The 23,563-nt window shown below is 40.4% G+C and overlaps 1 protein-coding gene across 2 annotated transcripts in view; it reads left to right on the top strand.

Moving 5' to 3' along the window:
- Nucleotides 1–13,330, top strand: part of tbc1d32 (TBC1 domain family, member 32) — an 85,893-nt gene extending 72,563 nt beyond the window's left edge. For both annotated transcript variants that reach the window (XM_034135722.1, XM_034135721.1), the window contains exon 34: nt 12,340–13,330. In XM_034135722.1, coding sequence (XP_033991613.1) covers nt 12,340–12,459 — 120 coding nt within the window. In that variant the 3' untranslated portion in view covers nt 12,460–13,330. The remainder of the gene's footprint in view (nt 1–12,339) is intronic.
- The last annotated feature ends 10,233 nt before the right edge of the window (nt 13,331–23,563 follow it).

Here is a 23,563-nt window from a genome sequence, read left to right as displayed (position 1 = left end):
CTGTATATATCTGAGACCTATTATATGTTGATGAAAAACAGTATAATAGGGGACCTTTAAACAGAGAACATCCTCTCAAAGTACATTTAAAACTTGAGGTGGCTGTCGTGGCTCATTCTTTGTAGGATATTTAAAGCTCTGCAGGCGCCGATTTCTTTTTTTTTCCTTTGGCTGATTTATTTACGTCTCCCATCAAATTAAACAAACAGTGGCTCAGTGGATAGTGTGCTGGACTTCGAATCAGGGGGTAGCAAGTTCGAGTCCCACTGCAGTCAGCTTGTCCTTGTGTCCCTGAAGACACTTCACCCCAAATTGTTGCTGTGGGGATTGTCCACAGTACTGAATGTATGTGAGTCACTTTGGATAAAAGCGTCTAACAAATGGCATGTAATGTAATGCATAAATAAATTCAAACTATTCTCACAATATTTCATTAACTACAAATTCATAAATCGAAAGATTATATTAAGATTATTAAGAAAATTGTAATTTGTAATCAAAACAAAAGATGGCTCTAAAAGTGGCCTTGTGTATAAAAGTATTACATGTATGAGGAACTTGCATATTGATCTAGATCTCTCAATGTAAAGAAGTATGTTGTAAGGTGGCGCTGCAACTAACTTCTTTCTGATGACTGAATACTATGCCAAATAATGTTTTGATTCTTTATATTAATCCCTTTGTCTGAAAAATGCCACAAAGCCCAAGGCCCACACTTATATTTGACAGATAAGAATAAAGAACTTACAAAGCCATTAAAAAAAAAAGAGGAAAATAAAGAAGTCCTGACATCGAAGAAGCCTCGAGACGAGTGTTTCAGAGAATCTCACTGAAACCATGAATCATTCATTCAATTCAAACCTTTATTTAACCAGGTGGTCCCATTGAGATCATCGATCTCTTTTTCAAGGGAGACCTGTCCAACATGGCAGCAAGTAGGTTACAACATGAACATAAAACAACAGATAACACAAAAGGACATTGTATTCACAGGGCCACATTTACATACCTAGAGACATTGACAAGTACCAACAGTATCAAGTATCATTGCACCTATCCGAGCTTTAAAAACAGGCAGTGGAACCAATTTGCTCACTTTCAAATCTGTTTGAAGACTGTTCCAAGCAAGAGGAGCTGCACACTTACCTAAGTTACTCCTTGCACTTAGCACATGTAACAAAGCCACATCATGTGATCTCAGGCAATAGCTACCTGCAACTCTCTGTGTGATCAGAGAGCAGGTGTAAGATGGGAGTTTACCCAACATGGCTTTATAGATGAACATGTACCAATGACTGAGCCTCCGTAAAGTAAGTGAAGGCAAACCTGCCCTGGCGTACAGGGTACAGTGATACAGTGATGACCCCTGGCGTACAGGGTACAGTGATACAGTGATGACCCCTGGCGTACAGGGTACAGTGATACAGTGATGACCCCTGGCGTACAGGGTACAGTGATACAGTGATGACCCCTGGCATACAGTGATGACCCCTGGCGTACAGGGTACAGTGATGAGTAAGTGCTTTACAGTTAGTAACAAATCTCAGTGCACTGTGATAGGCGGCATCTAACTTGTGCAGGTAATCATAATACAGTAGTTGCTAATTTGCTAACATTTTCTGTCAATCAATGAATTACTGTTTGACCTATACAACGTAATGCATATCATGCAGGGTTTTGACCGTCATACAGAGATGCAATTTTTACTGCAAGAGTCAGAGTCAACTCTCCTATGTTTGTAATGAGGGTTTTATAATCTGCTGCACGCCCTCCAGGCTGCTCAGGACACTGCTTATATCGAAGGAACTCAGAGTATGTAGGCTACTGTATTATTAACCCCTTTGTCTATTATCAATGCTGCTGAATGTTAAATGCCACTTGTTTGGAATATGATCACAGGTTACTTTGTGGAATAGGACAAAAACACATTTTACAATCTTAACTTTGAAGTTGAAAACTGTATTTACCTTGTTCCATAAACTACAGCTACAGTTTCTGAGGTGATGTTGCAGTTCCTCTTTTCCTAAATGTAGAAAGGGTTGTTAGACAAACGGATGCAGAGTCGACTAACATTACCAAGTGTTACAAGTATTTAGGTAATGTGTGATTCTAAGTGAGGGAAATGAAGCTTGTCAAACATTTACATTTCTGTTGTTTACGGGTCCTTGTCAAGTTTAACATAATTTGAGGACAAGTCTCAAGTCACTGTGTGTGCGAAGTTTGACTCGAGTCCATATCCAAACTTTAGTCCCCCTCTCTGCTGGGACATGGTGAAAGAGAGCGTGTACCCTCCAGTATTTCCCATTTGGTCTCATCCTTGTAGAGTAAGGCAGCTTCTTATTACAAAGTCTGCACACAGCACACTCATGTTGTCGCTATAATACTTTATGAAATAGGCTTTCTTTGGAAGAATCACTCCCTTATTCCAGTTCAATAAATTAGGGACACTTCATTATTTGGTCTCATAAATTGTCTGGATTTTTTATGAGAAGTCTTAAGCAGTGGCTGCTGAAAGACCTCTACTGAATTGTTCAATCCCCCTTTTATATGCAGCAGCAGTCATCCATGGCACACTGAATTAAAAAAATCTACTTTTGGAAATTGTTCGGAAAAACCTCCCACTACTACGGTGTGGAAAATATACTGTGGAGAGAAGTCTTTTCTGAGATTGAGCACACGTGATTAGAATAAATTCTGCTCTGAAGCCATGATTGAAGACTGGACCCCGAAGGTCAGAGGTTACATCCTCCGAGATGTCTTTTTCTACCCATATCCGAAGCAGCATTAAACGGCGGCAGTGTGAACGAGAAACGGCTCGAATTCATTACTCATTTCAGTCCGTGGTGTCTCCGGCTGATAGCTCTGATGTTAACATCGTCATGACAGTTGTTGTGAATAAAAGATCAGTTGGAGAGGCTTCATCTGAGGAAGCTCTTGTAATGAGGTGTGTGTGTGTGTGTGTGTGTGTGTGTGTGTGTGTGTGTGTGTGTGTGTGTGTGTGTGTGTGTCATCCTCGTCCTGAGCTGAACTGTTAAAAGTTGTATTCTATCGCGTCCAACGACCCCTCCCTCTTCTCCTCTGTCTCTCTCCGTGGGAACAATGTGAAGGAATTATTTCAGTCCGACAGACGTGGTATTAGAGGTTTTCTTTAGATATTCCCCCACACACACACACACACACACACACACACACACACACACACACACACACACACACACACACACACACACACACACACACACACACACACACACACACACACACACACACACACAGACTTGCCACCCCCTCGTCCCTTATCCTGTCTCACTGGGGGGTATATCTATATTTCATCTAAATTAAAGTTTACAAGGGCAAATGACTTGTAACAATGGTTTTAGATGGAGCTTAACTTCAGTGGAACTAAAGTTGTGAGAGGAGACGGAGGTTAAATGAGACCACAGAACAAAATCTTCAGTTATGTGAAACTGCATCAGGGACAAATTGCCTTTCACCACATACATGAAGTCTTACTGTAGATATTTATATTCCTTTTTTCTTTTGTCTGTCAAATCATTTCTAATGCGCAGGAACAACAATGTTTGTGTCTTATTCTATCAGGAAACAACTCATCTTTACTCCAATTTACTTCCAATAACATACTGACATCACTATGTAACACTTGCGCTATAGAGTGCCACAGTGACGCGTCCTAAAACCCGGAAGTAAACTCCTTCTGGTTCCTTCGTCAAAAAAGCAATGCAATTTCTCCATAAGATTTTGGGGTACCACTTTACAATAAGACTACCCTTATAAAGGATTCATAAAGGGTTCATAATTAGGTTATGAATTAGGTTGTACACACTTTATTAATCATTAAGAACCATTTATAAACCAGTTTTCATACGTCAACACAGGCTCACTATTTGGCAAGATGACTAAGCCTTATATTGGCTACTTAGCGAGAATCAACTCAGTGAACAACAGATACCAAGGATGCTGGCTGATGAAGAAGACGAAGTAAGCTAGGTAGCCAATACAAGGCTTAGCAGTACAGATACATGTGGGCTCACTATTTGGCAAGCAACCGGTCACAGTTGCCCTGTTCATCTCATGTTTTATAAAAGCTTATTAATGATATATAAAGTGTTCACAACCTAATTAATAAATGAATTACAAACTATTCGTAAACCCTTTATAAGGGTAGTCTTATTGTAAAGTGCTACCGATTTTGGAAAATAGCTGGAAATAAGGTCTGTGGTTGAGACGCATTTAAGAAACGGCTCATGTTTTGTTCAGCCGGATAATCTCCACATGTCTACCCTACTTTTATCATTTTCTAATCATAAATCTAGTCGCCAGAAGCAAAATGCTAACGCTATGCTATAAACGAACTACAGCCGGGTCGCTGCTTCAACGTCACGCCAACTTAAGATCCATATTCAAAACTACAGATTCAAAATGGTACAAGTTGAAGCGTTTGTTTGAACACTTTGCAGGAGGCAGGTACTTGCTCTCAAGCAGAACACGGGGGGAAACAAACTTAGCGGAGTGTTTACGTGTTCGGTGTAATGACGTACAACGGCCTCGACAACTTCTGTAGTCCTATTCAGCCACTTGGTAACAACCATCGTTTTTCAGACACGTCAACTCATCAGAAATCACCAGTGGGGTCACTGCTGATGGATTTAATGTCGTAGAACAAACCGTGATCCGTCTCCTAAATGTGTCTCAACCACAGACCTTATTTCCAGCTAGTTTCCTAAACCCGATGGAGAAATTGCATTGCTTTTTGTCGAAGGAACCGGAAGTGGTAAAATGCTAACTTACTTCCGGGTTTTAGGACGCGTCACTGTGGCACTCTATTGGCTAGCGCTCCAACACATTGTACGTGATTGGCTAAGGGGCGGGACATCTCTGAGCGGTTGACCAATCACAACAGAGCCAGCCAGCTAACCAATCAGAGCAGACTGGGCTCTGGTTTCAGACAGAGGGTGAAAAGAGGTGCTGCAGCACAGGCAGTATGAGACAAATGAAGAGCTTTTTGAACATTAAAGCATGGAGACATGTCACAGTACAAATGACAACCTGCTATTAAAAGGCAATAACTCAATATTTATTTTGACTATCCATTCATGTGTTTAAGATACATTACATTCCTAATAATTTCCACTTTCATGCACATACTCATTGAAGATTAATACCACTTATTTTTCATGTGGGCACAGGCTTAAGAAAACGTAGAAATCTTTGATAACTAATGCAATAATTAGCGTACTTAATGGTTCATATATCTTGAAGATTACAGAGAACATTAAGCAGCTCGTGTCACCTGTTTAAAACTGAACATCACGGTATATATTGTGTTAAATAATTAATATAAGTCAGGCTTTATTTCTTACACGCTCACAACCTTGCATCTTTCTTTTTCTGTCTAATACTCCAGAAAATACTCTCCCAAGTCTTTTCCACTGCTTATCTCTCTACTCTCCCTCACAGGTTTAACCGTGTCAGCAGTGCTATTATTAAAAAGGTTTAGCTACTTTAGTTTTGATGATTTTCAGGATTAATCTCAGTCTACAACATCTCTGCTTAAAGAGGACATATTCTGCTCATTTTCAGGGTTATATCAGTACATAGTAGGGATGCTCCGATCGATCGATTCACTCTGTCTCTACCGATCGATCGGTGCTCTCTATAAATGGCGATCGGGAGAGCCGATCACATGACGTAAAATACATGACACTTTTCTCTGTGCGCGGCAAAACAAGCTCGCCAAAATGGCTTCACCGGTCTGGCAGTATTTGAAGGTGTCCGAATCCGCCCGCTCTGACGGACCGGTGAGCGGAGCAAAACACACACTAAGAGTTAGACCTAACACACTTAGCTATTTCATCTACCTCTGGAACAAGCTAAACTAGTTATAAATATGTTTATTCTTCACTGTCGGGTCACTCATTACTGGATCAGTGAGCTGCATGAGATACTGACAGGCTGTCAGGAGAGAGAGAGGGAGAGAGCGTGCGTGCGTGCGTGCGTGCGTGCGTGCGTGCGTGCGTGCGTGCGTCATCCTCATCCTGAGCTGAACTGTTAAAAGTTGTATTATTTTGCGTCCAACGACCCCTCCCTCTTCTCCTCTGTCTCTCTCCGTGGGAACAATGTGAAGGAATTATTTCAGTCCGACAGACGTGGTATTAGAGGTTTTCTTTAGATATTCACACACACACACACACACACACACACACACACACACACACACACACACACACACACACACACACACACACACACACACACACACACACACACACACACACACACACACTTCCGCTCATTTCTCCCATGTTATTATCCAAAGTTAATGTAAACTTGAATAATGTACTTCATTTGAATGTAATAATTATGTTGGTTGTTGTTTGTGGAAGCGCCAGTGAATGAGCCCCATTAACTGAGTTTTAAACATCACTTTAAATAGAAGGTCCCCATAGGCCCCGCCCACTCGATCGGATCGGTGATCGGTATCGGCCGATACTGTTTCCGGCGATCGGCCCCAAAATAGTGAAAAAAAAGCATAATAGGGACTCTTTAAATGAAGTATCTGACAAGTGGGTGACTTATTATACTGACTGAAGTGAAGTGCAGTTATATTTTGACCAGAAGAGGAATAGTGGTACATTAACAGTCTGGTTGCATGGACATAAGTTTCACACAAAAGATATATGGATTTAATATCATTTAGATTCATGTAGCTGGTACTGCTGATAATAAAGCTTCACTTCATTAACACCAGTATATCATGTCTAGAGTGTGACCTTTAATTTATAATACCGTGTAATTAAAAGGAGATATTTCTGGAACAAAGTGTGTTTTATGTAGTGATTCATCGCTCCATGGAATAATGACAGCAGCAGAGTCCTCCATCAGACTGAAACTCATTTCTCCCTGACGTTACCGATCACCCCTCTGTCGCCACTCTATTTGCTCCTTTTAAATAATAAAAACCTTTCGCTCCATTTGCTCTTAATCTATTCCTCTCCTTTGCACTTCACTCCTTTGTGGTTTACCTTCATGCGTGATATTACCCGTATAAAAAGGACACTAAGATCATGAACCGGGAGATATCTAAGGCGGTGGTGGTGAAATGATTTCAAGGATAGTAGGTAAGACAAACAAAAACAAAAGTTAGGAATACAAAATCATATTATTTCAGACTTTTTTTCTTTGCTTTTTTGCTCGTAGACTGAATAGATTTACCTTTTGAGAGCTGTGAAGATAATAATCTAAATGAGGGCTTTAGAATATTAAAACAAAACAGGCTAAAATGATTGGTCGTGCTTTTTACAGTATTACGGCTTCCACAGATGACATTTTTTATGGATTTTTTGTCAAAGCTTCAGATATTCATTGCTATCGGGATGTTAAGAGCATTCCATGGAATATAACAAAAAAGTGTATCTCGAGCCGGTTATACCCCACCTTTAAGTTTTACTCTCAGTATTGACTGTTTTCTCACTCTCACATCCTTGTCAGTGCACAAATAAAAGCGTAATTAGATTCTTCAAACACACAAATTGATGAAATTAATATTAGGATGCAGCAGTCATTAAACTGGGGGATTATTGTTAAGGCCTTGCCTGGATTCTGACGGATGGAAATCACGGTGTCTGCTGTGTGTTAGTATTCTGAAAGTGCAGTCTCTTTACAGGCTGTTAATTCAATAATGCCACTCACGACATAATGCACAGCAGTCCCTGTTATTTAGTCTCTTGCTGTGTTTGCATTACTCATAAGGCCAGGTGAGAAGTTGTGACATGCATACTTTAGCATACATGATGGCAGCTGTAATTAAAAGACTGACTACACAGTAGAGCTAAATAAAATATACTTTGCCCGCTTGGATTCTTGTCACTCACACGGTGGAGATGTTGCAGCGTGTTAGGACTATTGTTTGTATATTGTACGTGCATGCTAGTTCTTATTAAAGGTCCCCTATTATACTGTTTTTCATCAATATATTATAGGTCTCAGATATATAGAAAACATGTCTCTGAAGTGTTTGGCTCCAAACACCAAACAGATCATTGCAGCATTACCCATAATCCCCTCTGTTTCAGCCCTGTTTCCAAAGTGCTGATTCTCTGTCAGTAGGCTTGTTTGAGACAAGCGAGACCTGCGCAATTGCGATCAACGTCTTGCTAGTGCGTTGCATGATGGTTAGTCATTTTGTCCGACTTGCTCTGGAGGCTCGCCTACACGAGACGTTGAAATCTCGCGTGACAAAGACGCCCGCAGACTTGAGAGCGAGGCGCGGCGCGGCGCCGCAGTTTCTCTCCACGGGCTGCGGAAGCGAAATGCTTGATGGGAAACGACTCGCTGGTATCTCGAGCTGAGCGCTCATTGGTGGGTTTTACCCCGTGCTGGAGATGAAACTCTCCATTGGCTCGGCAAAAGTGTGTTGTTTTGTGTCAGTTTTACGTCGCCACTTCCATTCACATTTTTCATCATTGTTCCACAATGTTTATCATCATTAAATTAATATCTATATATTTGTATACTATACTTGCACTGCTTACCGTTGTCATACTTTATATATCTTTGCATATTCATACAACACACTGTTCATACTAGGCTAGGCTACTGTATATATAGTGTATTCATACCCCTCACTGTTTTTTCATCATTCAATTTATTCTATATTTTATTCTGTAGATTGTGTACATTACTTTTCCCTTTACTGCTTTATGCACTCCTGGTTAGAAGCTAAACTGCATTTCGTTGTCTCAGTACCTGTAATCTGTGCAATAACAATAAAGTTGAATCTAATCTTGAGCAGGAACAAATATATTTACTTAGTACATATCTGACATTAACGATTAAACACATTTGTCCATTCTTTATCAATCAATCAATCAATGTTTATTTATATAGCCCAATATCACAAATGTTACATTAGTCTCAGTGGACTTCACAGTTTGTACAGAATATCAGTATGACAATACGACACCCTCTGTCCTTAGACCCTCACTTCGTACAAGGAAAAACCTCCAGAGAGAAACCCACAGTTTAAAGGGGAAATGGGAGAAACCTCAGGGAGAGCAACAGAGGAGGGATCCCTCTCCCAGGACGGACAGACGTGCAATAGATGCCGTGTGCATTTATAAATGCAAACCGAGTCAAGCCGACTCCGGAGGTGGCAGTATGCACCTTAAAGTTGTTTGAAATCTGCCAAAAAACCGAGAGAAGAAGAAGAAGAAGCCGACTCCGAGCTGTCCGACTTCAGGCGAGCTTTTTGAGACCTCCCCCGGCTGCGATCGGCTATTCTCGTCTACTTTCAAGGCGAGCCGCAGCTCGTCTCAAACAAGCCTAATTAATTTAGATGAAAATAAGGAGCCCCTCCCCACGCCCCTCTGAGAGATATTTGGTTACAAAGAACACAATGGTGCTCTAGGAGGAGATTCAGGTGATAAGGTGGGGGGGGGGGGGTTACCTTGGTTGGTGATTGGCTAATGGTTACACAAGCCAACACATCGTTATGACATCATAAAGTGGCCAAAATCTGATCAGCTCATTTTCAGACAGGTTTTTATAGAAATGGATCAGGACAAAAAGAGAGAGAATCTTTGTTCCTGAAACTTTCAGAGTCTCTTTCCACAGAGGGGACACATGTTGATGTAGAAGAGACATGAAGAAGAGGGGACACATGTTGATGTAGAAGAGACATGAAGAAGAGGGGACACATGTTGATGTAGAAGAGACATGAAGAAGAGGGGACACATGTTGATGTAGAAGAGACATGAAGAAGAGGGGACACATGTTGATGTAGAAGAGACATGAAGAAGAGGGGACACATGTTGATGTAGAAGAGACATGAAGAAGAGGGACATTTGATTAGAATGAGAAGAGGGGACACATGTTGATGTAGAAGAGACATGAAGAAGAGGGGACACATGTTGATGTAGAAGAGACATGAAGAAGAGGGGACACATGTTGATGTAGAAGAGACATGAAGAAGAGGGGACACATGTTGATGTAGAAGAGACATGAAGAAGAGGGGACACATGTTGATGTAGAAGAGACATGAAGAAGAGGGGACACATGTTGATGTAGAAGAGACATGAAGAAGAGGGGACACATGTTGATGTAGAAGAGACATGAAGAAGAGGGGACACATGTTGATGTAGAAGAGACATGAAGAAGAGGGGACACATGTTGATGTAGAAGAGACATGAAGAAGAGGGGACACATGTTGATGTAGAAGAGACATGAAGAAGAGGGGACACATGTTGATGTAGAAGAGACATGAAGAAGAGGGGACACATGTTGATGTAGAAGAGACATGAAGAAGAGGGGACACGTGTTGATGTAGAAGAGACATGAAGAAGAGGGGACACGTGTTGATGTAGAAGAGACATGAAGAAGAGGGGACACATGTTGATGTAGAAGAGACATGAAGAAGAGGGGACACGTGTTGATGTAGAAGAGACATGAAGAAGAGGGGACACGTGTTGATGTAGAAGAGACATGAAGAAGAGGGGACACATGTTGATGTAGAAGAGACATGAAGAAGAGGGGACACATGTTGATGTAGAAGAGACATGAAGAAGAGGGGACACGTGTTGATGTAGAAGAGACATGAAGAAGAGGGGACACATGCTGATGTAGAAGAGACATGAAGAAGAGGGGACACGTGTTGATGTAGAAGAGACATGAAGAAGAGGGGACACATGTTGATGTAGAAGAGACATGAAGAAGAGGGGACACATGTTGATGTAGAAGAGACATGAAGAAGAGGGGACACATGCTGATGTAGAAGAGACATGAAGAAGAGGGGACACGTGTTGATGTAGAAGAGACATGAAGAAGAGGGGACACGTGTTGATGTAGAAGAGACATGAAGAAGAGGGGACACATGTTGATGTAGAAGAGACATGAAGAAGAGGGGACACGTGTTGATGTAGAAGAGACATGAAGAAGAGGGGACACATGCTGATGTAGAAGAGACATGAACAAGTGGATTTTGCATAATAGGTGACCTTTAAGGTATTGTTTTGCTTTGGAAACGTTGAACCTCATTACCTGAAAGAGGATGTTGTGTACTTGCACGATGCAGCATTCGATTCCCACAGATTTAATTAGATTTCCTGCGACTTTGAAATAGATTGAATGTAAAGCGTTTTAATGAAAAGATTCAATTGAACCCTTCACGCTTCACCTCCTAACTGATAATATAGTAAGCCACAGTCTGGCTGATACACAACAATTCTTCTGATGGACTGATGGCGCCCAAACTGGGGGTCAGGAGGACCAAAAATAAAACTAAAAAGGGTCACAAAATAATAAAAGGATACAAAAAAATGTAATATAAATATTGATATATGAATATTTTCGTAGAAGGCCAAAGCCAGGAGTCACTACTTCATTGTAAGGGTACTCTGCTTAAAATCAAAGCAGCAGAATCCGAGATATCCTGATTTGTAATCCTTAGTTTGGTTCCACCAAATTCTGGATCCTACATTTCCAATAATCCTGCCACCCTTAGAATCTTAATGTTACTCGCTATTTCTCTGATAGATTCCTATGCCATTTCCTCCAGTTTGTCATGTAGACTTACCGTTACAAATATGTTAAGTTGAGATTAGTTGTTTTGTAGTAAACAAGAGCTGTGTTTTTATTGAGAAGTACCCGTAATAAAGAGAAAACTGACCTTTTAAAAGTACTAAATAAGGTAGAATGCTCCTTTGCCTCTGGCTGGCAGAGAACTCACTGCTCCATAGTTTGAGTTTCTCCTTCCTAGTAACCATGAACAATCTGCAATTCCCTGCATATCTGTACATTATACTATGCTATGTATATACAAGTATGTCTATGCTCCTGTAGTGTAAGCATATATTCATGTCACTAACTTCAGTATTTTTGACTTTTTTTAAACGTGTTAATCACCCAGAATTGTTATTGTTTATATTTGATATCATATTTGACATTTCATATTTAGTTGTAAATTCTCTGTTCCACTTTTTAAGTATTTTTTATTTTCTGTCTGAACACACTGATGCTTCTTCTGTAAGAAAATAACTTCCCAAATTGGGATCAATAAAGTATTTATCTATCTATCATCTATCTATCTATAATTCATAACATTAATCTGGCTGCTACTTAGAAATTATTTATCTAATATATCATTCCATCACTTGCACTATTTCACTATTTCACTTATTTACTATTTTTCCTTTTGTATTTACTTGCACAATTTTTTTTTTTTTACAGTATGCACGTATGACCAATAAAAGCCTTGAAACCTTGAAACCTTGAATTGGGTGCAATGTAAATAAATGTAAATAACACCTTTCTTCTCACCTGCAGGAGGAGCCAGTCCAGGGCTTTAAGGTCAGCGACTACATGGAGCTGATGGAGGGACTGGAGCAAAGATACAGAAACATCGTCCTCACCGACATGAAAACCATCCGCAACCCTGTGGCGTAGGAGAAGCTTTCTGTGTTACTACAGGACGTTTTTAAAGTGGCTGTTTGACCACTTAAAGTACATTAATGATAGCTTGTTTAAGAGGCAGTAAATACCTGGATGTCTTGTGGTGGAAACTGAAGCTGTGTTTCTCAAAAGTACCTTAAAAGCACATATGCAGTATTAAAGCACAGAGAAAAGACCAACATGCCTAATGTTTATAAAAGTCTCTCTTCACAACAACACTGCAAAGAGAAGTGGGGTCCATAACTCAGGTTTGCTACATAAAGTGAAAGGATGTTTGTTTTCTTAGCTTCTGTTATTGACAACAAATTATGAAAAGACAGAAACCAACGGTATATTCATTTTATTGACGTTCTTCTTTTGCAGTAGAATATAAAATGTGGAAGAATCCGCTGCTGAAAATAGTCCCAAACAAAAGCAGTATTTACTCCTGTTTGAGAAACGTTTCCAAACAACTTCTGCAGCTGTTCAAGGTTATTACTGAACCTGTTTGACCTGTTTGTATGCCAAAGGGTGAGGCTCGAAGAGTATCGAGAGACGAGACTAATTCGTTTTTTGGGATGATCTTTTCATTGGATTTGCATATTGGATACCACCAGCCTAATCCTTTATGGAGTCAAATGTTGAAGAATACATGATTTCTTGCAACAACTTGAACAGATTCTCAGATAAACCTCTAAGTTGTACCTCTAAAAAGCGACTGTACATGATGTAGATATGTGAGCACCATGGAAAACAGTTTGAAAGATCTAACAATTACATCTAGAAAATGTTCTTCTGTATTTATTCTTCCCTGCAATGTAAATATCTCAGACCTTTTGTATGTGTTCTGCGAGATGCTCCTGTTCCAAGTGTTACAATTAAAAATATCGACAAATGAACAGCCTTTTGAATGACACGCTGTGATGGTTTCATGGCTCTGACTCACATCATTAATGCCGGGACACGCCACAATGCAGCGCGGCCTCTGGAGTGTGTGTTCTTACGCAGGTGTGTGTATGAAAGATGCATGAGGACGCCTCTATCATTGTGAAAGAGCCTCATTAGTAACCACAGCCTTTTCTCTCGCTGCACCGCTGTACCTCTTCAGACACACTGAGGCCTGAATAATAAACGAGTGAAACTCATCCATCCACCAGCAGCGAGAACCAGGGGATGTGAGATGGCAAATGTACACACATCGTTTACTCAAGTAGAAGTACAGATACTCGTGTTTGAAAATACTCTGGTAAAAGTAGAACTCAACTTCTTTACTCAAGTAAAAGTAAAGAGGGCTTTGAAATGTACTTCAGTAAAAAGTACCCATAACTAGCAGCTGTTTTAAAGAGTACCTGACCTCCCTTTATATTAATAGAACAATAATGTCATTGTTAGCTAATGAATGTTTCCATGCTGAACAACGGCAACATGACAACGTTTTCATTGGTCCCTCTTCTTTAGAGAAGACCAGGAAATGATGGATACACGGATCGTGTTCAAATCAATAGGCACGCAATGACTCTAAATAATAATGATCACGCCACCAAACACACATTCAAACTAAAGGAACCAGCCTGTTTGGGAAATGAGAGAAGTAGAAAGTACAGGTATTTGTGTTCAACATGTAAGAAGTAGAAAGTACAGGTATTTGGGTTCAACATGTAAGAAGTAGAAAGTACAGGTATTTGTGTTCAACATGTAAGAAGTAGAAAGTACAGGGATTTGTGTTCAAAATGTAAGAAGTAGAAAGTACAGGTATTTGAGTTCAACATGTAAGAAGTAGAAAGTACAGGTATTTGTGTTCAACATGTAAGAAGTAGAAAGTACAGGTATTTGTGTTCAAAATGTAAGAAGTAGAAAGTACAGGTATTTGTGTTCAAAATGTAAGAAGTAGAAAGTACAGGTATTTGTGTTCAACATGTAAGAAGTAGAAAGTACAGGTATTTGTGTTCAAAATGTAAGAAGTAGAAAGTTCAGGTATTTGGGTTCAAAATGTAAGAAGTAGAAAGTACAGGTATTTGGGTTCAAAATGTAAGAAGTAGAAAGTACAGGTATTTGTGTTCAACATGTAAGAAGTAGAAAGTACAGGTATTTGGGTTCAACATGTAAGAAGTAGAAAGTACAGGTATTTGGGTTCAAAATGTAAGAAGTAGAAAGTACAGGTATTTGGGTTCAAAATGTAAGAAGTAGAAAGTACAGGTATTTGGGTTCAAAATGTAAGAAGTAGAAAGTACAGGTATTTGGGTTCAAAATGTAAGAAGTCAAAGTAAAAAGTCGTCAGAAAAAGTCGTAGTGGAGTAAAGTACTGATACCAGATGAATGTACTTAAGTACAGTAACAAAGTATTTGTACTCCACTACTTCCCACCTCTGGGGGAGACTCTGATCAAATGTTTATCATGTCAAAAACAGCACTTTACCACAGGGAGAGTTAAACATTTAGCTCACAATGTATTAAGATTTAGTTTTTAATAACTTCTAGGCAAAACTTCAGATCACACAGTTGACAAATGATAGACTTTCAAACGAATGCCTATTGACAAATTCAGCAGACCTGGCTCAGCACAGCAGTAGCATTCATTTGAAGAAGTGTTCCTGGTGACCTGATGGATGTCCAGTCCAATATTCAATATCAATATGTGTCTCTTTAGATGCTAAATGTTCCACCACGTTCACAAGCTACAGTATTCTCTATCTTCGTCTGCCGTTTAGTGCTGCCCGTTTGATGTCCAGTGGGTTTATCAGAGCCTAATTCGGACAGAAAACCAAAACGACAAACTAAAAGACACTAAAACACTCTGTCAAGAATGTGAAGACCGCCTGTTGTTTGTTACTGTGGTGCCGTTTTAAACCTTGTCTACATTTAATAGCCACCTCTCTGTCGGGGTTGTGGGTTTTGACGCGCCTCTCTTTGTTTCCAAACAAATCGTTGTAGCGTTGAATCAGATGAGCTTTATTAATTGATCCAGACGGCATACGAACAGGAAGACACATTTCCTCGCTTCATAGTAACTAAGTTCTCAGTATCCAAAAAAGAACACGGTCAAAAGACTTTACCGCTTCCCCGTCTCATCACAATCAGCTGTGTCCTATTAACCTACCATATATAGGCATTTAGCCATGCACGTGATACCTGACATGCACAAAAACGTTACTGTCGGTAACACAGGGTTTTTTTATTGGCATGAGTTTGGCGTTCCCGTTATAATAACAGGGATTAGGATTCAATATCGTAGAATGAAGAACACCATCATATGCATAAAATATGCATAAAGAGTTAAACGTTTTTTATGCAGCTTGAGTAGTAGGATAAGATGATTGCAGTCTCTGTATCATCATAGCTCTACATCTCAACCACTGTTAGGCAGATATTCCTTCATGTGAACTATATATATATCCTTTATTTAACCAGGTAAAAGACTCATTGAGATTACAATCTCTTTTCCAAGAGTGACCTGGCCAAGAAGGGCAGCATGAACGAAGTTACAACAGATAAAACACAGACAAGACAGGCAGACAAATACAGCTGTAAAACACAAATAAAATGGCACATTAGCCAGTCAATATGCGAAATAAAACAAACTATTAAAAATAATTAAAGGTGGGGTAGGTAAGTTTGAGAAACCGGCTCGAGATACACTTTTTGTTATATTCCATGGAATGCTCTTAACATCCCGATAGCAATGAATATCTTAAGTGCTTTGACCAAAAATCCAAAAAAAATATCATCTGTGGAAGCTGTAGTACTGTAAAAAGCACGACCAATCATCTGAGCCGGCCCGGCTAAAATAACTGGATGGCCTACCTGCCTGTCAGTCTTCCATCTGTGCACAAACTTATCTCGTGCCCTCATTGGTCATGTGCGCGTTCGTGTGTGTTGGAGGAGGGGCTCTGTAAGGAAGTGGCAGATTTTTTCCGGCTGTGTATTTTCAAATTTGAGCGAACTCGAGCTGGTTTCTCCAACATTACCTACCCCACATTTAAAAACTAGCAAAATTTAAAACGATTTTTGGATATACGAGCACTCACATCTACCAATGGTGTCGTGTTCTCTGTCCTTTAAGATGGACCTGAATTCCCCCATAGTGATTACATCTGAGAGTTTCAGCTCCTTCTGTACCAAGCTGTGGGGGCAGCATATTTAAAAGCTGTTTCACCCAGTTTTGTTCTCACTGTAGGAACCAGCATCTGAATAACATCTTGGGAGCGCAGGCCACATAGACTTTCTCTTTGACACATATATGTGCAAATGTAGGAGGGAACCAATCCAAGCAGAGATTTATAAATAAAACCCAACCAATGGGAAAGTCTATAGAAGCATATAAAGTGCAATGGTGTACTCGATATCCACATCCAGTAATAAAACGTAAAGCACAATGGTACACAGTATCCAAGCTCTTTAGGCACTGGTCAGAGGCATTCATGTATAGCAGATCACCATCATCTAATACAGGCAAAAACGTTGCAGGTATCAAATGTTTCCTTGTCTGAAAAGAGAAACAGGATTTATTTCTGTAAAAGAAACCTCATTTTATTTTTAGCTTTGAAACAACATTTTGGATTTGGTAGCGTTTTGAGAATCAATAGAGAATCACAAAGCCTAATAACGCAAAACTCAGGTGTATTTTTACATCCCAATTGCTCATGTGTAAACATTCATGAGTGGAGCATTCATTCATTCCCTGAAACATGTTTTAATAATTTAAGCTAAACAACCGATGACGAAGTGTTGGGAAAAAGTAACATTTGGTTCATAAAACAGAAGAAACTAGACTTGAGGAGTTAGCTTGCTTTATAGTTCTGCATCGATGTTATGGTTAAATACAAGCTGTTATGAAGACAGCTGGATTTACTGAATAAGGGGCATATTGTCCATAAGTTAATAAAGAGATGATTAAAAAACACAACCGTGTTGCCAAGCTGTTACACACAATGTAGGGCCAAGAGCGCTGCTTTAACATCCTCTACACAACAAACCTGAGCCCACAAGCAACTCATATGATGAATACATATAAGAAAAAGAGTCATTTAATATTCATAAAACGCGTTGAAAACATAAAGTGAGGCGCTTCTCTCTCAGAGGCTATACGTCCACCCCTTAGCTGTTTCACATTTTGCTCGAGGTAAACTAATATGTGTCTCTTATAGAACGAGCATATGAGATAAACATGCAGATGTCAGGCCGCTAACAAATGTGAAAACCAATAAGAGAGTTTCAAATTTGATTTGCGGGCTGACTGGGAGTCGGCGATAATGACTTTAGTTTGTTCAAGCCTTCACTTAAGACGGGCGGAGAGAAAAACCCCTGAGGCGAAGAGATTTATTCACAGGAGGGGCACGTCACTTTAAAGAGAATAAAGAACATACTGTTTGTCTATTTATTGTGTTTTATTGGGTGGATAAGTTGCAGAAAATCTGAACAAAACAGAATGCATGCACACTCTCCATGGGGAAAACTGCTGACATGACCTTAAAGCTAAATCAATCACATGTTATAGTAAGTTGTGAAAGTGAAAGCTGAGTTACTTCATGTCCTTTAGAATATATGGATCACTATTTGGCTTTAGCATGTCTCATTTTACCCGTCGGTCTGCTACCAGATGTCACTGTTTGCTCTACTTTCCAGAGTTTGAGTGGAGGCAGTGATACGGCTTATATTAGACGTGTCAGTCAGCGGTGTTTTCATCAGCTGAATCCATGTGGACGCTGCTTCTGTTAGACACCGCGCTGTGCAGAATATAGGAGAGCGGGAGATTGATTTAGTTTGGAGAGACAGTGGGGGGGCTGTAAGCTGTCAGAGCTGCGGAAGGTCTAGAAGTTTTTTCCTTTTTTTTTCTGTGAGGGAACTCGACTTTGCTGAGAGAAATGGATGTTCTCAGCGGCAAGATGGATGGCACTTCTGGCTCGAAACAAACCGCTTCACACTTCATGAAACTGATCAAACTTCTGTGGAGTTAGGGCACGTCTGACCCTCTTTTTATTATAAAACTCAAACAGCCTGGCAGCGCACCGTCTCACGCAGGCAGGGGCGACAGATAACCTTTTAAAAAAACAAGAGACAAAGAAAGACCAGTTTTGTCTCTTTGTTATAAAAAGACAAAGGTTATTTGAAGTAGTAGGCTACCGGGGCTTTTTAAATTCTCCAAACAAGTCAAATAATCCCAGTAAAGTTTCAATTTAAAGAGGCCTATTGTGATTTTTGGGTTCCTGTAGAGTTTTAGTGCATGTCAAAGGCTAAAATCCCTGTGTTTCTCTGAAAATTGAACCTGAAAATGAGCATTATAGGGCCCCTTTAACTCAAGTGACATACTGTGTTTGTTCAACTGGATTTAATAAGAAGTTCAGGTAGATTTGGACTTCATAAGTACAGTTCATCAAAACTGCAGAAAGCATGTCTACCTCTTTAGAGTGAGACATATTTAAATATCCTGCTTTGTTTGCAATTACATAGGGATGTAACGATACCAATACGGTACGATAAAACGTTCATAACAAGTCCACGGTACGATATTTATCGCGATATTGAAAAGAAAAAGAAAAAACTTGAAATAATAAATCTGATTTTTACAGCATTTTAGTAGAATATGAGCATGTCCACATTTCCAGGTAGAAGCTGGGATGTTTGGGCGTTTACAATATCCCCTGCTGTGGAAAAAACTCTCTCGCTTGGTACTGATGTTGCTGGGACAGAGAGATATGCTTTGGCCATGGGTGACAGCAGTGGGTCAAACTGTGCATTGTCTCTCCACCACTTCAAAAACAATACGGTTTTTTTCAGCCAAGAAGGTGAGGCTTATTGACAGGGCGAGATATACATATACTGTTGGTACTTGTCTCTAGGTATGTAAATGTAGCCCTGTAAATATGATGTCCTTTTGTGTTATCTGTTGTTTTATGTTCATGTTGTAACCTACTTGCTGCCATGTTGGACAGGTCTCCCTTGAAAAAGAAATTGATGATCTCAATGGGACCACCTGGTTAAATAAAGGTTTAAAAAAAAAAAAAACGATCGAATATGTATTTGATATATCGTTACATCCCTACAATTACACAATATGAACTCTAAATGAACTGCATCCAAAAGGCTGTACTGCAATCTTTTTCAAATGTAGTAAGATCAAAGAACATGTAAGAAGAACGCTTCCTTAATTCAAAGCTTCAAACGGCATCTATTGATGTTTAGTGAGAGCTGAAATAAATAAATCTGTCTATTGACTAGAACTAGATGCTTTCCAAGTGTCCTCAGAGAGGTACCGGAGTTATCAAGTCCTCGGGGACATTTCTGAGGCATGAGGAGTTCAATGTCGGACTTTAATGATTCCATAAAACTTGGTTCACTGGTAGAAATGTTCGGGATTGGATCCAAGAGATCAAAACGACATTATTAAGGTATAGATGAGCGTTCAATGACTGTCAGTGCAGATGGTGCTGCAGTAGAGAGGATGAACCTGAGCTGGCACTCTCTCAGAGGCTGAAACTGAGGCTGCAAACACTTGATCCTTTCTTCCTTATTATTTAAAAGCTTATTTGATACCTTTAGATTGCATATTCAGTTCACTGATGTTTCAGTGTTCTCTTGTTTGAAAGAGAGAACGTCTGCAAGCTTTGTACATTGTTTTGCAATAGGTGTGTTAATCTTTCCTAATGTTGTCAGGATCTAATTGAGTCCGCTGTACGCCAATGGTGAAAGATTCTGGCATTAATGCAGGGTAAAGTTTATACTTTTATATTTCAAATAGTTATATCAACCTATTGTAATAATGTAAACACACAAACAACAACCCTAAGAAAAAAACTTATATTAATTCCATTGGCTCCTATTGGCTAGCGCTCCAACCCATTGTACGTGATAGGCTAAGGGGCGGGACATCTCTAAGCGGTTGACCAATCACAACAGAGCCGGCCAGCTAACCAATCAGAGCAGACTGGGCTCTGGTTTCAGACAGAGGGTGAAAAGAGGTGCTGCAGAACAGGCAGCATGAGAGAAATAAAGAGCTTTTTGAACATTAAAGCATGGAGACATGTCCCAGTAGAGGAACAAAATATATGAAACCTGGAAATTAACGGAATATGTCCTCTTTAAATAAACATACATATTTTGTACCCTCATATTTATCAAACAGAAGCAATAAACATAATGGGCCGTTTATTTCAATTATCTTGGAAAAGCTCATTATCGTAGCGGGAGCTAACTTGACCTCAGAACGGATACAGTTTAGAGATGATGACTCTAATGGCAACCTTTACAGTATAATGATCTGTTGTGCTGTTGATTTTAAAGGGGACCTATCATGCAAAATGCACTTTTTGATGTCTTTTATACATAAATATGTGTCCCCGGTGTGTCGGGGAACTCACGCAGCGTCAGAAAATAAAATCCCCTCTCTTTTCCTCCGTACCCAAATCTCTAAAAACGGGGCTACAACGGAGCTGATCCAGATTTGCGTCCGATATGACGTAATATCTGAAATGTGGACCCACGGCCCTATCAGAAACGTTGCTCAGAAACAATGCCCGACTGTTTTGGACGTAATATGGTCGGTGTTCACATTAGCATCGCTAACACTCAGAGCTAACCTGTACTGGAGAGCATGTGTGTGAAGAAGCAGGAAATAAAAAGGAACTCACCTTGTGGTATAACCGGAAAGAGAGAAAGCCTTTGAGCTCCATACTGTTTCAGAAATAATCCTTGATAATCCATGATATGGCGTTTCATCACGGCAGTATTTAGTTTAGACCAGGCGTCGGCAACCTTTTTGATATGAAGTGCCATTTAAAAAAAAAAAATTATCAGCGTGCCAACGATCGAGAATTATCAAGGGGGGGGGGGGGGGGGGGGGGGGGGGGGTTGAGGATGTTGAGGAGCTTGACGCTCGTGATCTATCAACAGGAGGGCGGGGGGGCCTCGCTGCGGGGAAGCAGTGTGTGGACCTGTCAGCGCAACTTACATGATACCGAATTTAACAAACACATTTAAATAATTGGTTTAAACGGCATAATAATAAGGACGATCGTCCGTTCTGTGATTCTCCAGAACACACATGTTATGATATTAGGGTCATGCAGAGTGAGATGAGATCGCTGTCCCTTTAAGAGAGAGAGAGAGAGAGGGGTGTGGCGTGTGCGTGTGAGTATGTTTCTGGAAGTGAAACGAGGCAGCAGAAAAACAGAGGTCTGTGATGTATTTTGTGAAACAGAAGAACAGCTAAATAAATGCAACGGCCTCCCAAGAAGAGCTCGCCTCTCTCCAGTCATTTAAGCTAAAGTGGGTTATTGAACCTGAAGCTCGTTGCTTCTGCCCTCCTCGACTACGGTCTGGGAGCCGACAGGAAAGTTCAACACACAGATGGCCAGTCCGCCCCTTTGTAGCATATTATTTCAATGAGAGATGAGCAGATCGCCACTGGGCTTTCAACTAAAGACACACACAGCCACGCAAAAACTGCGACATTTGTAAAGCTCCTTATGGGTACTGCAATTTGTGAAGTGCTTTCTTCCGTGGTGAAACGATCAGCACTGCACCACGGAGGAAAGCGGCAGAAAGTCACCTGGAGTTAAAGAGAGCGGGGCTGCGTTGCGTGCATGGCTTCCTTCTGCAGGTAACGGGGAGACGCGCTCTGGCGGCGGTCTCGTTCAGGATCCGAAAATACAATTTAAATATTTTGCACACTTATTCGACTTATTCCTAGTGTGCCACTGGCTACGGTGCCGCGTGCCAATGCTGGCACGCGTGCCAGGGGTTGCCGACCCCTGGTTTAGACAGTAGCTGCCGGGTCCCGCATGAGCTCAGCCCCCTCCTTTTTTATTTGTATACATTTTTTTTTTTAAAGCTTTATACCCCAAATCAGCACTTTTGAAACAGGAAGTGAAATAGAGGGATATGAGGCATGGCTAGAATGGGTGATCTGTTTGGTATTTTGAGCAAAACACTTCATAGACATGTTTTTTATATATTTGTATATATCTGAGACCTATGCTATTGCCTAAAAATAGCATGATAGGTGACCTTTAATTATAGACTTCTCAAACTGACAGCAAGCAATTTGAGGCAGATAATTAGCGGTGATTAGGCTGACTAAGCAGCGCGAGGACGACACACCTTCCTCTGCGGAGAGCTGGAGATGTCTGCCAACCTTTTTCTTTTATCAACTCTGCGTTGTTATCTTTATTGGCTTTTATCTCGCAGATGATTCTTAACTCATTTGTAATTGTCACTGTTTCCTTGATTATACTCAATCTTATTTCCTCTGATTTTAATCTTTATCTCTTCCATTTGCTGCAGGCAGTTTGCTGCTTTTTTTCTCTTATCATGTTCTTATCTATACTGTAATCTTCCTCTCCACAGTGTGTTTCTTTGGGCTACTGTAGCTCCATGCTTCCAGCCTCTGTAATCTTTTTGTTTGCAGATTCGCTGCAGAAACCCACTTTAAGCAGCCATAGATGTCATATTTTGATCATTGTGCATGCAGCTCTGCTCTTTAGGGACTTTTGTATTAGCATTTCCATTCGCTATGGTCAATATTTCCCACAATGGAGTGTATTGTTCATTGTGTGCATGTGAATCAGAGGAGTTTGGGGATTTGGAGCTGAATGGTGCAGAATGTATTTCAGGGATTATTGATAAGTATGTAGAGATGCTATTGACATTTATAATGAAGACAAGAACTTTGCATTTTATTGTATTGCCTTTTTTTAATGAGGGCACCAACTTAGAATTATTTATCGATCTCCAAAACTTCTCACGATATAAACCCTCCTCCCCGTCCTCGTTGTGCTGCTCCGTCTCTCTCCGTCTCTTTCTTTAGATTAAAGTGTGGCTCGGTCTTGTTTGGGATGCACGCTACGAGTTTTCCCCGAGTCCCTCTTTCCAAACCCTTTCTGCTGTCAGATAGAGAGGCTGCAGAGAGAATAATAATTCCCATTCACACTCCTTGTTGGAAAGACACAAAGCCCTGCACAGACTCAGGGTTACCTTCTCCCCTCATTGCATCCCATCCGCGGATTTGTTGAGCAAAATCTAGAGTTGGTTTCCTGATCCCCGTAAATCCCAAAGTATCCCGGGTCTGCTGGTACATAAAGTCACCTCATGGCAACAGACAGCAGACAGGATCATAGTGGAAAGG

The sequence above is a fragment of the Trematomus bernacchii genome, unplaced genomic scaffold (assembly GCF_902827165.1).
Source record: "Trematomus bernacchii unplaced genomic scaffold, fTreBer1.1, whole genome shotgun sequence".
Classification (NCBI taxonomy): domain Eukaryota; kingdom Metazoa; phylum Chordata; class Actinopteri; order Perciformes; family Nototheniidae; genus Trematomus; species Trematomus bernacchii.
The sequence above is the reverse complement of the archived record's forward strand: the minus strand, read 5'-3'. Positions and strand labels throughout refer to the sequence as shown.